General features: G+C 47.4%; 1 protein-coding gene across 4 annotated transcripts in view; it reads right to left on the bottom strand.

The window, feature by feature from the left end:
- FANCA (FA complementation group A) overlaps window positions 1–18,090 on the bottom strand; it is a 26,918-nt gene extending 8,828 nt beyond the window's left edge. For 2 of the 4 annotated variants that reach the window (XM_058154886.1, XM_058154887.1), the window contains exons 1-29: window positions 17,896–18,090; window positions 17,557–17,666; window positions 16,648–16,735; window positions 16,245–16,378; window positions 15,713–15,808; window positions 15,369–15,442; window positions 14,514–14,620; window positions 13,555–13,637; window positions 13,126–13,159; window positions 12,515–12,584; window positions 11,980–12,092; window positions 11,178–11,254; window positions 10,590–10,731; window positions 10,312–10,445; window positions 9,903–10,013; window positions 9,346–9,441; window positions 9,166–9,225; window positions 8,467–8,555; window positions 7,857–7,917; window positions 7,607–7,656; window positions 4,842–4,918; window positions 3,495–3,602; window positions 2,778–2,920; window positions 2,568–2,638; window positions 2,355–2,454; window positions 2,034–2,236; window positions 1,653–1,749; window positions 444–620; window positions 224–297 (exon numbers count right to left, since the gene is read on the bottom strand). In XM_058154886.1, coding sequence (XP_058010869.1) covers window positions 224–297; window positions 444–620; window positions 1,653–1,749; window positions 2,034–2,236; window positions 2,355–2,454; window positions 2,568–2,638; window positions 2,778–2,920; window positions 3,495–3,602; window positions 4,842–4,918; window positions 7,607–7,656; window positions 7,857–7,917; window positions 8,467–8,555; window positions 9,166–9,225; window positions 9,346–9,441; window positions 9,903–10,013; window positions 10,312–10,445; window positions 10,590–10,731; window positions 11,178–11,254; window positions 11,980–12,092; window positions 12,515–12,584; window positions 13,126–13,159; window positions 13,555–13,637; window positions 14,514–14,620; window positions 15,369–15,442; window positions 15,713–15,808; window positions 16,245–16,378; window positions 16,648–16,735; window positions 17,557–17,666; window positions 17,896–17,926 — 2,810 coding nt within the window. In that variant the 5' untranslated portion in view covers window positions 17,927–18,090. The remainder of the gene's footprint in view (window positions 1–223; window positions 298–443; window positions 621–1,652; window positions 1,750–2,033; window positions 2,237–2,354; window positions 2,455–2,567; window positions 2,639–2,777; window positions 2,921–3,494; window positions 3,603–4,841; window positions 4,919–7,606; window positions 7,657–7,856; window positions 7,918–8,466; window positions 8,556–9,165; window positions 9,226–9,345; window positions 9,442–9,902; window positions 10,014–10,311; window positions 10,446–10,589; window positions 10,732–11,177; window positions 11,255–11,979; window positions 12,093–12,514; window positions 12,585–13,125; window positions 13,160–13,554; window positions 13,638–14,513; window positions 14,621–15,368; window positions 15,443–15,712; window positions 15,809–16,244; window positions 16,379–16,647; window positions 16,736–17,556; window positions 17,667–17,895) is intronic. The other 2 variants (XM_058154888.1, XM_058154889.1) reach the window with 2 other exon arrangements.

Here is an 18,090-nt window from a genome sequence, read left to right as displayed (position 1 = left end):
CATAAGTGCACCTGCGTGCCTACCGTCCCTGTCCTTATATTCCTTTTTACTTACTCTTTTCGTGTATCCAAATTATACTTTTACCTGTTATCTTATATATGACTGACAAATAAATTAATAAAAAATAAATAAAATAAAATAAACTAGACCCCTGACTCACAAACGAACACGAATGAATGGCCCAAATTATCTCCTTGGAGCAGTTAAGGCAGCTCGCTCTCACCTCTCACTGGCAGAAAGCAGGTCTTGGTCAGGAAGGACTTGCAGCTCCATCTTCAACCACTCAGGGAAGGTCAGCTGGAAGAAGGGCAAAGGTACTCGGGGCAGAAAAGCAAACAATCTGCCTTCCAAGGGCAGCAGGGATGAGGGTCGATCTCAGCCCAAGAGCCCTGTGAAATCTCACCACCCCCAGTTGACCCTCAAGGCTCCGCAGTGGTCTTTACCTGGAAGGCTTCCTCCCGCAGGAGTTCCTGGAAACGGGTTTCTTTCCACAAGTTGAGGGCAGCCTTTTGGTAGCAGAGAGGAGGGCAGGAGAGCATTTTCCAAGGAAATGCAGCCGAGTCCCCTTCGTAGCCAGTTTCTCGCGCTTCCAAGCAAAGCCGTGGCAAGACATACTGGAGCTGTGAAGGAGAAGAGGTGGCCCACGGTGTTGCCAGGACTGTTCTGTCCTCCTTCGCCTCCGTCTGAGTGATGGCTTAATTAGCCGGCACTATCAGCTCTGGCAGCAAAATAGCGAGCGTCTGCCAAGTGTCTCTGTTATCTCCCTCGATGCTGATGAGTCACCCAGGAACAAACTTCAACTCTTAGCTACTCAGTTGATTAGCCTGCTACGAAGAGGCACAGCAGCTCTGGCTGCCTTTATATCCTGTGGGATGTGGCTCCATGACTCAGAACTTCCTAGGCCTGCCCCACCCCTGCTTCTGTTGTTTCCGCCTCTCCTGCCTACAAAACCTAGGGTCCAACCAAGCCTGATTACCATCAGCTGGTTCTGAAGGCGTGGCCTGGGGGGGGAAAGAGTCAGGGGACGGAGGCCTCGTTATCTCTTCCACCTGGCCTGCCTCTGGCTCCTGGAGCTGAGCCAGGGAAGCCGGTGGTCCCAAGGTAAGTCCTGACGGCCCTTCCCCCTCACTTTCCAAGTCACTTTCTGGCAGGAGGCCCAGCTCGGGGGGCGCAGATACAACACGGCCAAGTTAAAATGAAGAAACCCTCCTGAATTCTGCCTCCTTGAGGGTGTTGCTGAGAAAACTCCTCAGGCGCAAATTGAGACTGGACGTTGCCACCACCAAGACCCCCCAGCCCACCACTATGCTTCCTTTCCACCCAGTTTCTCCTCTTCAGTCAGGCAGGCAGCTACAGAAACTAACTTGGTGGCATGAGATTACTTATTCATGCCTCGCTTCCTTATTAGGCCGGACAGGCACAGATGTGAGATGCTGGGATGCAAAAACTCCTTGAATGAGGAACAAGCAGTGCAACTTCGGAGAGGCTGAGCTAACAAGGCTGCAGCCACCACCAAATTCTGAGCTGTCATCAGGCGGGACCTTGAGAATCCGGGCAAGTCCCACCCAGCACCAGGTCCCTGCGCAGGAATCTCAGCAGGGGGGAAATGGAGACAGATGGGATTGAATTTAGGGCTGGGGGCAAAAAGTTACCTTTTTCATGAAGCCTGGATGAAGCACGGAACAAAGGTGCTCGTGGGAAAAGGAAGGAAACTTGCACAGAAAGTATGAAATTGCTGCAGTGCAAAACCTGCAGAAAAGGGATGGGGGAAGAATCATTTGTGGGACCAGCTTTTCCCAGTTCATCCCCCTCTTCATTTGAGGAACAATATTTATGCAGCTCTTTCTCGCCAGCTGTTAGATTTGATCCAACAATGCTGAGAAAGAGATCAGCTCAAGAAATGGCACCAGGCAGTGTCCACTATTCCATTCTGGCCCTCCATTTTTATAAAACGCCTAGTACACTTAAGCCCTCTCTAACAGCCCCGAAGTATGGCACCATCTTCCTCTAGGAAAGGGAAGAGAAGGGCTTACCGCAAGCAAAAGAGAGCTGAATCTCCAGACCTGGGTGCCAATAAATAGTCCCACAGCCCAGCAAGAGGAAGGTCTGTATGAAGAACCACACGAGGAACTGAGGGGAAGCAGAGGTCCACGGGGGGAAGCAGGGACTCGGCCTCGTTGAAATGGACCACGAAGGCAGCCAGGCCCAGGATGTGAGCGTCACTCAGAGAAGGTCCCTGCAATCAGCAAAGGGGGAGATTGCCAGATCAAAGCCTGCAAGCGCACCAGATCGAGTCAACTGGTGTCAAAAAACGCCATGAGATCTTCACCGATCCACAACCCTGCAGAACCAACCTGGTGGTAGAGAAGTTGACAGAGTCGGTTCAGCAAGGAGGACAAGAGCTGGCGGTGCCCACAGATCATTTTCACGAAGAGGGAAGGCCAGGGCCCTTGCCTGCAGGGAACAAAAAGAGTGTACTGTGGCATAACTGCGAGGATGAATGGGGGCGGGGGGGTTGCGTAAATGTTTCAGCGTAGATGCTGCAAATAAACCAGAATCTGTTTTACCTATCAGGAGGCAGGAAGAAAGAGGCAGCCATGACATCCTGACAGAAGGATGCCAGCAGAAGATCAACAGCCTGGAACACAGACACAGCCGGATCACGTCTAGCCCTTTCTGTTGCCCAGCTAAGCTACGGCTCTGAAGAAGTGAGAGGGACGTGCCCATCCAGACACCCAGCTCCCCTGCCCGCCCCAACCACACGCTCCCCTCCGCACCCCTTGATCTGCTGCACCAACTTCAGGAGCCGAAAGGTCCAGCCTGACCCTCAAAGTCAGGGATGCTGCTTCATCGTCATCTGTCACGTGTCCCAAAACCTCCATCAGCTTCCCAGAGATGACCGCAATCTGGGCTGGAATGGCTGCAACACAGGAGAGCCCATTCCAGAAAACCAGGGGAGAAAGACTCCTGTGAACCACCCAGGAGCAGCAGAAGAAAAGGCAAAATGGTTTCTGCCGAGCTGCTGAATTTCTTTAATGAGTTTTTGAAAACCTGGCAAACCCCACCTTATCCTGCCAGGGGGAGAAGCAGCCAAATGCTTTTGACAAGCTGGGTTCAAAGGACGCTTTCCAAAACCAAAATGTTGCTTGAGTGATCTAAATGGATCTGGACTAGACCTGCATTTAATCAATATACCAGAAATGGAGCAGAGATTTGCCTGGATCTTTGGCTGAAACAAAGCCCGGCTGCCCCAGGGAATTTCTGAGTCACATCTCACAGTGTCGTTCCAATGCTGCCATGTGAACAAGCTCAGAAGTCCTCCAATGTTGCTCAATTACATGAGAGCAGGGTTTCTCGATGTTGGCAACTTCAAGATGCTCAGACTTCAACTCCCAGAATTCCCCAGCCAACATGCTCCACCTTAGAGGCTCAGGGAAATTCTCTGCTCTTCTCTGCCCGTTTTCTTTCCCAGGGACCCAGCCACCTTTACCTACCATCGTGCTTGTTTGCATCTGTGACGAGCAGCCTCAGCACTTCGAGTTCGGCCTTTAGTCGCTCCAGGGGTTCCTTGGGGCTCCCCACTTCTTTTTCAGCCAATCCCTCTGAGGGGCAGAGAAAACAGCTTTGGATCATAGAGAACCTTGGGAAGCGTTGTCTCAAATAGGGGCAGGGGGGGGGGAGGCAGACACAGAGAGAGACAGGCTGGAAGAAGCTTGCAGCCTTGGCCACCTAAAGCCTTTTCATCCTGGAACTGCAAAGCTCACAATCTGAAGTTTCAGTGGTTTGACAATGTAACCTTAATCCAGCCAAGGCTATTATGGGGTGCCGGGCTGACATACGGGGCCTGCTGCTGCCTGTCATTCTCTTTGTCTCTCCCTGGCTGCTCATCCCATATAGCTGATCAGTTTGTGTGCCTAACAATTGCAGCCCTTGTCAGATAACCTATTTATTTATTTATTTATTTATAATTTATATACACTGAGAGCCTATGCACCAAGACAAATTCCTTGTGTGTCCAATCACACTTGGCCAATAAATAATTCTGTTCTAACATAAAACATATACTCCTTGTTTTATGTTACTGTTCGTTATATCTTGTTGTTTTTTTAAAAAAAATATTTTTTTAAAAAAAACTATTCTATTCTATTCTATTCTATTCTATTCTATTCTATTCTATTCTATCCTATCCTATCCTATCCTATCCGAAGTATTTCAGGTCCTTGCAAATTGCCTGAAGAAATCAAGGGTTCCGGGCATTAATCCTACCTGGCAGCTACAGTGCCAGCAGCTGTTTGGAGTTTAACCGGCAATGCCATTCTATGTGCATCGATCTGGTAGGATTAAGGGACAAAGAGCAGCCAAACTGGCTGGTCCAGTGGTATCCAGAAGCCGCAGGATGACTCCTGCAGCCACTAGAGGTCGCCCTCCACCAACCAGCCATGGGTTGGGCCCCTGCACATCTTGCAAATCAGATGGATTCCTGACTTGGAGCATGTGAGACTGACTGCAGCATCTCCAGATTTGCAGCTCTTAAGAATGGCACCACCTTGTGCTGCCCTTGCCCCAGTAACTGCAGAGTAACTCCGCAGGCTCACCCGACTGGGAGCCTGAGAATCATCCCTGCCCTGGAGCTCTTTGATGACTCAGTGCCAGATGCCCAAGGAGGCTACCGATTCCCCTGGCAGGCTTTGCCCCACTTTTCTGCAAAAAGGATCCGTGCCAGGGCCTCAACTCCACCAAGTATTTCCCTTTCTCGTCACAGAAGCAAGTCAGCATGCGCAGGAGAACAACAAGGGGTTTTCATGCACACAAAACCGAGGAAATGAGTTCAGGAGACTCACCTCGCAACGGCTTCCTTTTAGCAGCTTCGCATTCTTCCAAGTAAGTGGCGTAGGCATTCGGAGAGATTTTTTCAGCCCTAGTTTAGAATAGAATAGAACAGAATAGAATTTTATTGGCCGAGTGTGATTGGACACCCAAGGAAATTGTCTTGGTGCATACGCTCTCAGTGTACATAAAAGAAAAGAATCAAGAATCATAAGGTACAACGATTAATGATAGTCATAGGCTACAAATAAGCAATCAGGAAACAATGTCAGTATAAATCGTAAGGATACAAGCAACAAAGTTACAATCATAAGTGGGAGGAGATGGGTGATGGGAACAATGAGAAGATTAATAGCAGTGCAGACTTAGTAAATAGTTTGACAGTGTTGAGGGAATTATTTGTTTAGCAGAGTGATGGCGTTCAGGAAAAAACTGTTCTTGTGTCTAGTTGTTCTGGTGTGCAGTGCTCTATAGCGTCACTTTGAGGGTAGGAGTTGAAACAGTTTATGTCCAGGATGCGAGGGGTCCGTAAGTATTTTCACAGCCCTCTTCGTGATTCGTGCAGTATACAGGTCCTCCATGGAAGGCAGGTTGATAGCAATTGTTTTTTCTGCAGTTCTAATTATCCTCTGAAGTTTGTGTCTGTCTTGTTGGGTTGCAGAACCAAACCAGACAGTTATAGAGGTGTAGATGACAGACCCAATAAGGAGAATTAGGAGAATAATTGTTTTTCCTCCAACACTCTAAGTTGCTGCACGCCAAATGTTTAGTGACTTTCCTCTTTCCCCATTTTCTCCAAACTCAAGGCAAATGTCTTTCCCCTCAAATGCAGCCGAGACGGCAGACAGACAGTTGTGGGGGCCTGGTGGCACCTTCAACCTCTGGAATCTCTTCCTAAAACAACCAGGTGCCGGATGGAAGAGAGGAAACCAATGGAGTCTCTTCCCAAACAGCTTCTGATTACAACCACGGGTGAAATGCTCCCGGTTCGGACCGGATCGCGTGATCCGGTAGCGATGGTGGCGGGTGGTTCAAAGAACTGGTAGCAAAATTCCCTGGCCCCGCCCCCTGCCCCAGCTGAGCTGCACAATCATCAGAACATCAATTGTTTTGTTTTGTTTTTTACTTTTAAAAGCATTTTTTCTTCAGCCGAAAAAATGCTTTTAAAAGTAAAAAAAAGCCTTTGATGATCGAGTGGCTCAGCTGGGATCATCAGAACCCTTTAAAAGCTTTTTATTTAACAACCTCTTCGGCTTTAAAGCTTTTAAAAGGCTCCTCTGGGGATCCCAGTTGAGTTGCCCGATTGCCAGAACCTTTAAAAAGCATGTTTTCTACAAGCTCTTCGGCTGAAGAGGTTGTTAAAAAAATCCTTTTAAGAGGTTCTGGGCTGCGATCAGGCAACTTCAGCTGGGATTGTTAGAGGAGCCTTTTAAAAGCTTTTTTTCCTCTAGCGATCCCAGCTGAGTTGCCTGATCATCGCAGGCTTTTAAAATCATTTTTTTACAACCTCTTACAACAGCCCCTGCCCATGCCCACCCAATCGCCCCGTCCCCACTTGCCTAATTGCTACTTCTTTTGGGCTCGCTAAGCCTTGCTTTGGTTGCTGCAATCAATTACATCAGCTAGCAACTGAATCTGCCTGCCTGCAATCCATCTCATCGGTGAGCAACTCAATCTGTCTGCCTCCAATTGAGTAAGTAACTGTGGAGGGGGAGCTTTAAAAAATAGTTAATTGGGGTTTTTTTAGGGAGTTTTTTTTTTTCTGGACAGCAATTTAAAGTGAAGGAAGTTTTAATTTAGCTGCTTTTATCTAAAAAATATAAATAAAATAAAATATTTGTGCAGCTTTCTGAGATTTGTTGTGTTTCTGTAGTGTTTCACTCTAACTACACAAACACACAAAATCTCACAAAGCTGTATGTGGCATTTTGTGTGTATGTGTGTGAGTCAGTTGTGTTGTGTGTGTGTAAAGTGTGAAAGTTTTGAGGGGCCATTTTGGGTGAAGTACAGTTGCTTTTACATTGTGTGTGGGTCAGTTGTATTGTGTGTTGTGTAAAGTGTGAAAGTTGGTTTTTGGTACTTCTTATTGTTTTGTGTACTTTGTTTATTATTTTTATTATTTATTGTTATTGGCCAAGCCCACTCAGTCACCTGACCACTAAGCCACGCCCACCAATTAAGCGACGCCCCTGATTACAAACCTTTCAAAGAACAGCCCTTGGGGACAGGTTTGAATAGGCAAAAAATCTGTTCTTAGTCTCACAGGGCTCTATTGACTAAATAGTGAAATGATAAAGGGGGGGAGCGCTGAGCCCCCTCCCAAAAAGCTTTTAATTAGCATTGGAAAGGGCTCCTCTTGAAAGAAACTTGCTCCTAGGATCCTGGGTTATATGGCCAAGGGAAAGGAAATTGCTAACTTAATGTATTGCTAAAAGAAAGTAGTAATCCCTTTTTAGCTATTTTGTGAAAAAGCAATGGCCGTAGTTTTTCTAACTAAGGGAACAGCAAAACCACAATAACTATGGGCAGAATATTTATATAATACGCTCTTATTAGCAGAACCCCTTGCTGGCTGCAAAGAATGCCAGTTGCTCTAAGTTAAAGTAAGATTGAAATCCAGAGAAATCCAATTACTGGGATTGATTAGATTGCTATATGCAGTTAACAAAGCAGAACAGATCACAATACAAGCAAGCCAAAGTTAGATCAAATGATACAATGCTTCCCATTAAAAAAAAGCTGGGGGAAAACGGTCTTTATTGCAAATGTTGCTTCCTACCTCTTGAGGGCTTCTATCAAAGCCATGCGGATGTCAGGGGTTTCAGGAAGCTACAGAGATAATCATAAAAGAAGTCAGTATGAATCTCCCATTGCAAAGTTAACATATTGTAGGCATTTCTAGTTTTCTATCCTGCAGGTTATTTGAGGGAGTTTTCTGTTAACAGAGCAGCATTCTGAACAAAAGAAGATCAAAACCAAACTATTTAAAGATTCCACTGGACACGAACAATGGAAAAAAGAAAACTCACCACTCGTGGTACAAGCAAAGCAGGAAGAAAACGGGAGACGTAATAGGACCGCCTGAAAATACTGAGACAGAAGCAGGCAGATGAATAACAGTAAGCAACCCAATCGCCCAAGATTAAGAACAAATAATTTAGTAGTAAAAAACAGATTTTAAATGTAAGCATGACGCTCTGAATTCCTTCAATTGAACAGTGTCTTCCAGCAAGATCCTCCCCTGTCAAAGAGCTTGCCCCCTGGGCTGAGATGCCCCACAAGATCTGCCCCTCCCCACTCTGCAGCTGGGAAGACCTGACCCTTCTAAAACGAGACCCCCTTTTTTCATTCCATTCGATGGGTTGTGCTTGCCATTTTTTCATCTTTACTGATTTGATTGTAATTTGATTGTTGTAAGCCACTCAGAGGAGTTGGGCAGCATAGAAGCTTAATAAATTATCTGTAAATATGCCAAACAGAAAGTGTTGGGCTTGCAATTTGCTCTTGAAAGTGTATCTTTTTAAGTGAGAACCTGACATTTTTGTACTTTGGGTTTTTTTCTCCTCCCTTGAGGTCTCTCTGCAAACAGCTGCCCCTTTCAGTGGTCTTTCCTTCCATCCTCAAAAGCAGAGACCTTACCTGGCTTCCATCACATTTGCTGGGATCTTGCCAATATTCCGGAATATCTGGATGGCCTTTTCAACATCCCGAAAAGCTTGACAGGATGGCTACATCACACAAACACACACCACAAAAAGAAGAACACCTGTTTTGCACAACTGCCCAGGTCAAGGGAGACTGTCTCATGGTGGGAGAGAAGAGTTTGGGTGCAGGGCAAGCATTGGGCAATGGGGAGGACATTAAAACAACAGAAGAGACTAAGACGGCCAAAGCACCAAGGAGAGTAGATGCTGCTAAGCATGCAGGGAAATCAGGCAGTTTGAGGCCTATATGCTCCAGCACACGGTTTCGGGGAGCGCAACTGGAGTGCTCAGAATGGGCATGAGCTGCCCTCACATGCCACTGCTTGAAAGACAAGAAGCATCTCTCATCAGACTGCCTTTCAACGGCCAGCTGCACATTCCAAGATCGGAGGCTTTGGGGAAAGAGCTGGAACCACAAATCCTCCGAGTACACCCGCCTTGGCCCCCTGTTCTAAGCCCCAAGCCTCAGGGTGCGCATCCCAGCTGCCTGCATTATCTGAGCACATCACAGCTGGCTAAACAGTTTGCGGTAGAATATGGTAATCCCCCTGGTCCATTTTGCAGATCTGCCCCTATTAGAGGTTACCATAACAACAAGTGGCAGCATTTATTGGGCTGGGATCTGAGTCCATACCTGGGAGGCTCCCTTGGGGGAAGAGAGATTCTCATAGAGGCCCATGTCTTCTATCGACACCTGGGGAGACAGGCAGAAAGAGCTGAAGGGGGGGGGGGATAGCACGAAAGGCTGTGGGCACGTGCAGGGGGGGGGCTTCTACCACCCTCCTCCATTTGTCCCCCAGCGAGGGGGAGGCACCTTGAGATCTGCCAGGCGAGTTTTGGCCAACGTGATGTATTCCAGCAGGAGGGACCGGTACTTGCTGGGCACAAATGGGGGATGCAGGAGGTGGACCTAGAGAGTTTCAGACAAGGTGAGGCACAAAGCAGATATGCCCTCATTCCAGATGCATCGAAGCAGTAGGTCTGAGCTGCACATCTGAGACTCCAAGGAAACTGATGGGGGGACCTTTTCCTTGCCCACCCCCACCCCCACCCAGGGGCCTGGATGTTGTTGAGGTCCTGGCCTTTCTTTTGGAGGCGGGGAGTTCTAGGAATTGCCGAGGATGGGAAGTGAGGACGCTTTCCCCAGACCTGACAGACACGCATTAAATGCCCTGTTCTTTGCAATGCCCCCCTGGGCAGAAATGGGCAGGCTGGGGTTGACGCTGCTTTGACAGCATCCTCCAAGGTAGCACCTATTTGGTTTCAGTTCCCATAATCGCCAGCCAGCCTGGCCTTTGGGCAACGGTTCAATATGCCCAGAGGTAGCCAGCCCTAGCAACCCACTGGCCGAGAAGCGAAGGCAGGGCCCACCTTCAGGTACTGGGGAGCTTCGAAGGGAACGAGCTGTGAGAGGAACTGAAAGAAGAAGATGAGGGCCTTCTTGCTGCTGCAGTGGAGGCTGCTGCCATTCCCAAAAGTCAGCTGGAAGCAGAGAGCGGTGCCTGGAGCCCAACTGGCCAGCATCCCACCCTCCCTGCCCCCCGATGTCCTCCCTCCATGGACCAAGCAGCCTTGCTCAGCTGCGTATGTGGCCACCTTCCCCCGGGTGTACCTGGACTGAGGCCTCGGAATGCCTGAAAAAAGGCAGGGTCACAAGGCTGCAGCCTGGCTCCCCTTGGGCAACCTTCTTCCGCTTGCCTCCTCCAAAGCCTGCAGGCCCAGGACCCTCCTCCCCAGGAAGCCCCCTGTCCTTGCAAGGAAATCCCCTCCTGGCTCTCACCTTAAACCATTCTGCGTAAGGGGGGAATAAGGCCGGGCCTTCCAGGGCTGCTTGGCGGACGATTAAGAACGTAGTGATCAAACTCTCCAAATCGTAATTCGCAAAGGCCTTTCTCAAGAGACCACCCAGGAGGTCTAAGAGAGACACAGGATAGTCTCGAACTCGCTACCCAGCTGCAGTTAAAGAAACTTGACTCCATAGTTCGAGCCATAGTTTCAGGCCAAATCACGATTTAGCAGAGTTTTCAGGGTCTCCCAATTCCCAGCCGCTGCCGGTACCTTTAACCAGCTGATCTGCTTGGGAGTGGCAGACTAAGAGGGTAGAGATGCACGAGAGGACGTGATGCCAGTTTACTTCGCTTGTCTCCAGGACCTGCTGCAAGCGCCGGGCCAGTTCCTCTGGCTGGAACACCACGAAGACCTGGAATGGGGCGGAATTGCTTTTCAAATCGTGGGGAGCAGCTTTCTGAATGCTGAGTCCTAACTGCCCCACAAGTGAGCCTTCTGCTCAGGAGTTCAGAAGTGAGGAGTTCTTAAGACATCGCCATGGATATTCCCCAAGGAAAACTCCTACTCTTCCTCCCACCCTGCCCTGCCTTGAATTAAAAACAGAAAACATCCTGTTCCTTTCCCCTCCCACTGTTGAGAGCCTCCATCTGCCCTGCCAGCTTCTTGGCAGAGAGCTGCTGGTGCACTTCCTGGCTTTCTTGCCCTTCTGGGCCAGAGAACCATTTCTGTAATAATGGAAAGGAATCGCTTCTGCGTGGTGCCAATGCCGCCCAGGTTGCATGGCGGGCACCATACAATAAAAACTGGTCAAGCACAGCCTGACTTATGAAGCAGCATTGACTGGAAAGGAGCACGTACTTTGCGGTATAAGGTAGCAAGCAGCAAGCTGGTCCTGGCAAAGCTCCATTCCCTCTGCAGATGGATGGCATCAGAGACTGTTCAGAGAGAGGGAGAGGAGGAAATGCTGGTTTCGCAGAACAGTAAGAGCCAGACTGCAGAAGGAGCCTCTTCACTGGTTTGGCAAAATAGGCAGACCGTTCCTTCCTCTTCAGAACAGCCACCCCACACCCCGTCCTCCCCTCCCTCCTTCCCCTGGTCACTGCAGAATTCGAGCCCCAGAGACTCTAAGACTCTGTCACCTTGCCAGAAGGGCAGAATGCCGGAACAATGGAAAAGGAGATCTCAGATCAGATCTATCCATTGTTTCACTTTTCAGCTGTTTGCCTGAGTTCCATCACCAACTTCCAGGGGAGCCTGGAGTCGTATCCTGCCTTGCCCTGTCCCACTCCAGCCCAACAGCCGCTGACTAAAGAGACAGTCCCAGAGCTGGAGAGTCGCATTAACTATTAGCAACAATTAAAACGTGCATTCTAGCGTTGTCATCACTTGAAGAACTTGCTTGACTGAGTACCAATGAATACATAACAGTTATAAGGAGAAAGGAGATTCTGCAGGCAACCATGTTCCAAACACACAGTTGGAACCTGTTGATTCATCAGCTTGGCCTTCAAAGGCACACGAGACAGAGGTGCTGGCAGGAGCCTAGAGTCTTATGGGAAGCCCGCTGGGTGATTCCCAGGGGCGGCAGGGAGTCCTGCAAAAGACTTCTGTCGTCCCTCAGCAATTCCGAGCATACCTGGCTCCCTTCTGGGGATCCTACCTGTCAGATGGGGATTGTAGGTAAGCACACGGGTGAAGATGTGCCCAAAGAGGGGCTGCAGAGACTCCGGTGGAGCCATGCCTTGGAAAACTACCAAGCTGTATACTTGGAGCCTGTACACAAAAGGGGAAAATGTCTCAATAGGCAAGAACAATGAGTCAGCTGGCTTGAGAATTACTGCTAATTGCTCCCTTTTTTTTTCAGTAATAGGCATTTACTAGGAGGCCTGTAAATATATGATAAATATTTATTTTCTGATTATTGCTCAAGTGCTTGGCAAAAAACATAAAAGCATGCTATTATTAGTAAATGTAACAAATCAGTGGGCAAAACTTTGGCCCGACAGAAAAATGCTGCTGGAAACAGGAGTTCCATTTTAAGAGAGCATCACACTGCTTTGTACAAAGGGAATGAAGCCACTTGGGAAATACACAAACGGATCTCTTGCAGAGCTCAGAAATGCTGTTTCCCCAGTTGGCGGCTCTCTGATCCGCCCTCTCCCAGCCTTAACCTCCAGGAGAAGTCAGATTCTTACCAGCATCTCACGGCCTTCCCTGTGGGGGAGGCACTGCCCTGCTTCTCTGTAGCTACAGTGTCCAGCACCCCTAAAGAAAAGACAAGGGAGCGTCTTCACTAAGCAAGCTAGCTTCAGGGAAAACAAGCAGAAGGCCACGTCCGGAGAATGGGGCAATGAAAGAGCCACGGAGCCACAAACTCCACAAGGAATAATTTATCAAAAGAGGAGCGTTTTCCCTCCTTTCTGAAAACCTGTCCTATCATTGTAATAGATTTTCTGCACAAGCACCTCTGGCAGGAACATCACTGCTCAAGAGCATAGATGGGAATGAAAAACAAAACAAAAAATATGTAGGAACAAAAATGTTTGGAACAAAGTGATCTGCAGATCAAAGATCTTCAAAGCCGAAGTTGGGATTGCCGTCCTTCCCTGGGAGAATTAACCCCCAACGTTCTCAGTTATGCAAAGCAAAGTGGGGGGGGGGCACAATTCACAGCTGGAGAGTCTGAAATTTTCAGTGTGGCTTTACATACCACACATGACGTAGTAAGAGTTCAAGCTATTTGTGTGGTAGCAATGTCCTGTGAGTGATTCTCACAAGCCTCTCTCTAAAGGGTGATTACACTTACATGCCAACATTCTCTCCAGCACAGCACAACAGATCTGCAAAAAAGAAAAAAAGGTAAAGTCGACAACTTTTTAAGAGGTATTAGCCGTGGTATTTCATTTATGTTTTTCCTCCTTTGAGATTTCAAAGCAGCAGCCAGAGCACTTCCCCGTTTTTTTTTTAAATTTTTAATTGACACCCCCACCCCCCAGAGGACCTCAGAATGAACTTTCATGGCCACGGAGATCTGAACTCGGACTGCATTCATCTTAACCTCCCCCTCAACTTCCCAGGCCTTGGCCCATTAACCAAGGGGCGGGGGGCTGCAATGCACAAACCCAGCTGCTCAGTGCCTGGAAAGAGCCTGGAAAGGAGGCTAAGCAGGGTGTTTCCCAGCCCCCCTAGAGGGTGGTGACTAGAATGCTAGGGAGCAAATCTGCTCTAGCCTTACTTCAGAAACTTTCTTCATTTCCAGCTTCTTTTCAGACTCAGGTGTTTTTGGAAATCCATTTTGAAGGAGCACCAGAGCGAAGTCTAGGGATTAAGAAGGAAGCCCAGGTCAGAGATCTCCTATGCCAGCTGAATGAGGCAAGAAAAGACGCAGAAAAGATGGAAAAGGGACTCAGACAAGAGACGGTGAAGAGACGGTGGGGGGGGGGGGCTTTTGCTTTAATAAATCTTAACCTATGAAGCAAAATGAAAGGAAGAAGCAGCCACAGACATAAAAACTCCAGTCTGTCTTTTTCAGTAATTAAACATTTCTCATCTTTTCCTGCCCCGGTTTATACTTGGCTTTTGCTATCATTATTCTAAACATAAAACATTCTATTTTATTTGTATCTTATGGCTTTTTAATTAAGAGAAAAAAGGAGCAAAACACAAATAGGGGACTCATGTATACAGAATATAATAGGTTTAAGAAGTTGTATAAATGTATTAGAAATAGACGTATTTGAATATTTGCATTAAACAAGTTTACATCAACTGCAACTGTATTGTTACAATATTTCATGTTTGTTTTTCCTTTATCATATTTCTTTCACCCTTTTTGCTAGAGCACTTTTCATGTGTTGTTTTTTTCTTCTCTTTGACAACTATACATCTCTTCAGCATATTATAAAGTCAGCCAGAAGCCAAAGTATGTGGAACCGGCATAATGGTTGTTTGGTGTGTCTGGCCATTTGTTAAACAAGACTAAGTCACACCAATGTTGAATAGTACAAACTGAGGTAACATGAAACCAGGTCTCATATTACAGAAGAGGGCTTCAGCTCAACTACCTGCCTGCCTCTTTGAAGGGACAGAGAGAGCAGGGCCAGAGCCAACAGCTGCAAGGCAATTCACAGGCCTGGACCTTTTCCTAACCACCAGCCCCACCCCACCCCATCCCTGGCTTTGGCCCTGCCTTGCCTGTGAGAATGTTCTGGCCAATCTCCGTGTCCATTTCTTCCATCTGATGGCACAGGAGGCAAAGGCTACTGGACAACCAATCCACCAGGACAAGTACCTCCAGATTCCTGAGAAGAGAGAGGAGCCTGCATCATTTACCTTTTCTCCCCTTCCTAAAACAGGGGTCTCCAACCTGTGGACTTCAGCTCCCAGAATGCCTCAGCCAGCATACCTTCAACTCTGGTAGTTGAAATCCACAAGACTTAAAGTTGCCAAGTTTGGAGATCCCTGCACTAAAAGGACAAAATGTCCCGTTTACTCCTAAGTCTGAAATTTTAAGTTCAGCATAGAGAAAGTTACCGTATTTTTCAGAATATAAGACGCACCAAGATTTTGAAGAGGTAAACAAAAAAGGGTTTTGCCCTCCACAGCCCCCAGGAGCATGCTGTAGGCCTCCCAAAACCTCTGCGCATCCCGTTTTTGCGAAAAACAGTCCTTTTTTTGGCAAAAACGGGATGCGTGGGGCAGGGTTTTGAGGGGCCAAATATTCGGTGTATAGGACGTACCACCATTTCCACCCTCTTTTAGAGGGGGGGAGTGCATCTTATACTCTAAAAAGTATGGTACTTTACATCAGGCCTCCACTTGACTTAGTATGGCCTGTAAATGCAGCTATTGTTCCCACTGCACCAGGATGTGGAAGCTTTCTTCAGTGTTATCTAAACCAACTAGCAGCGGTTTCCCGCAAATCACTGGAAATCTTGCTCAGTGCGCATCTCTCTTCAAGGGGAGGATCCAGGCTTCCACAAACAAGTCTAAATGCTGAGATGCCACCTCAAGCCAAAGCCACAGGCAAACGTTCAAGCCTCTACCTACTTCTCCAGTAATTCTTCCAAACGAACAATGTTCTCTCTGTGCAGGTGCCAAGCGACTTCCAAAATAGGTGGGCGCTGGGGGAAATAGCGCTAAGGTCAGGTCATTTGGAATTCAGAGACGCCAGCAACCCAACAACTTGCTTCCACCCAAAAACCACCCAAGTAACTAACTCTGAAACTAGGAGCAGGTTTCCAAAGCTGCCTTTCCCTCTCCATTCACTCACTTTCTTCAAGAGGAGAGCAACTCAGAAAGTGAGGAGGGGTGGGGGCAGAATGGCCTTAGGGCAGTCATTTAAGCATGTGGATTCGCTGCTTCCATCTCCCTCTCAGCTCTAATGACCTTACCTGCATTTTCCACATTTCTTGAGCAAAAACAGAATGACAGAAAGCATTGTAAGTTAATAATTCCTTCAAGGACTGGAACAAACAAAACAACTTCTTCTGCAAATAGAATAAAATGAAGTGATTTGATCAGATTTTTAGTCAGTTGCCAACCGCAATACACCTTTTTATAGGTAACTCTTAGTAATATTTTTTTAATTTGTTGAACAAGTCATAGGGGTCTAGTTTACAGTGTAAGCAACGTATATGGCTTGGCATTATTTTTGAACAATTAATGAGCTAGTCCTAAATTTTTGTATATTCTTCAAATCCTGAATGACAGTGCTCCTTTGGAAAATTAACTATTCCTTTAAAACGTACTTAAAGTACTTTTAGGTTGACTTTCTATAAAACTATTTTCATCATATAAATTGTCAGAATTCCCTGTGGCTGTTTCAGGACCACTGACCACCATTTCCTCTTTAGTAAGGCCTGAACTACTTGAATGTGCTTCCCTCCACCCTGCCATACATGAAACAGGCATATTTCCCCTTACTCTGTGTTCTGCACTCAATAGTATAGTCTGATCAGATTCCATAGAGATCTTCTCAATGAGGTTGGCTGCCATCCTGGCTGATAAGATTCCTGCTGGCATGCCCAGCACGGAGGCCTCATCCTTCAAGGCTGTGACTACAACAGAAGAGAAGAAACTCCATCCAGACCTTAAATATACCACTCCAAATTGCAACTAGAAATAGCATGACATGATGAGGCTGAAAAGGTAATGAAAAAAAAAACCCCAATTGTTGGCAGACACATTGAAAAGGCTCAGTCACAGGTTAGGAGTGCTTGAATCGTGGAAATCCAATAACAACTGACAATTCTGAATCAGGCAGTCTCAGTATTATTTTACTGAATTTAGCCATTCTCTCCAGAAAAATAAATTCTATTTCACCCACCTACAAATTGTTCTGGAACTGACATTTTACTTCCGCCCCTGCCCAAGTTACTGGAAAGTATGGACTTGCCATGTTCTGAACTTCCATTCTGTTAAAAGAGAGAGAAAAGGGCAATTGTCTTGACTGTAGAGCATATCAAATCCTTTGGTCTTTAATGGCCTTTTCCAGACATAACATGAGACATTACTAATTCATCAAATATGTCAGAGTCCCCAAAGGAACACAGCATTCTCTGAGGTGGAGACAGCCTACCAGTATGCTTAAAAGGAACAGGGAAATTTCTCATAGACAGAAAATACGCAGCATTTTTAAAAATGTGCAGCCGTGTATATTAACATTCTGCAGCTTGATAAATAAGATCACTATTGAAGCTAAAGATGCTAAAATATTTGGTGGTCAGTCTAGATTTCTCCCCTGCCAAAGGACCTTTTCAGCAGGGTAATCATTTAAAAATCACAGAGCACTATTAATCCAGTATGAAAACAAGGTTACCATCCTAAAAAGAGCAGTAAGCACTACAGAAATGTTACCCAATATTGCCTTAGCTGAATTATTATTCAAATCCTGCACTGTTGTGTTAACTGGTTTACAGTTTCAAATATTCTACTGAATGTTGTCATTATCATCAATATCACTACTCCTAAAATGCTTCAGATGAGGGCCACGTACTGTTTACCTCCCCGCCCCCAACCCTTTTTAACAATGAACAAGTCTATCAGGGCCACAAGTCTGACTCAATCTCAGAGCCTTGAAGACGGGCAGGCTTCCACCCGCGGAATCGCCAATCCAGGCGGCTGGCAGGAGAATCCCGGGAGTCGAAGTCCGCCCATCTTAAGGGCCCCGAGATGGAGGAAATGCGGGCGCAGCTGCATAAAAACCCCGTTCGGGCATCAGGGCGCAGCTGCTCACCTCCAGCAAGAGCTCGTCCAGCCTCTGGTGCCGACTCCAAATGCGCAGGGCCGCTTCCCGCAGCTCCTGCTGGGTTTTGGGTTCCTTCTTTTGCTTCTTGCACCTTCCCGCTAAAAACACAGAGGGGGATCATTCATTCGTTGGAATTCTTTCCTTTTCATTGACATCCCAGAGCGCAGTTCCCTTCCTAGGTCATATCCCTCACAGGGACGCTGGTTCCTTGAGCATATGCAGAGTGCAATTCCCACCCTCCGGGGCAGCCCAAGGCTTCGCGGAGAGTCTCTGGGCATGTACAGAGTGCTGCCGCTCCCCACTCCACACACACACACACACCCGTACCCAGAAGAGCGGAAAGGGCCCGACCGGCCATTCTCCCAGAGCGGCGCTTCCCACCAGCCAACTAGCGCGCCCTACGTTCTGATTGGCCGCCGTTTGAACGCCTCCTCCAATAGGAAGGGGACCAGAGAGTTTTTCTATTTGCTAAGCGGGAGCTGCGGCCATTTGGGGAGTGGGTGAAGGGAGGGAAGGAGCCGA

This window comes from Ahaetulla prasina, chromosome 12 (genome assembly GCF_028640845.1).
Source record: "Ahaetulla prasina isolate Xishuangbanna chromosome 12, ASM2864084v1, whole genome shotgun sequence".
Taxonomy (NCBI): Eukaryota; Metazoa; Chordata; class Lepidosauria; order Squamata; family Colubridae; genus Ahaetulla; species Ahaetulla prasina.
The sequence above is the reverse complement of the archived record's forward strand: the minus strand, read 5'-3'. Positions and strand labels throughout refer to the sequence as shown.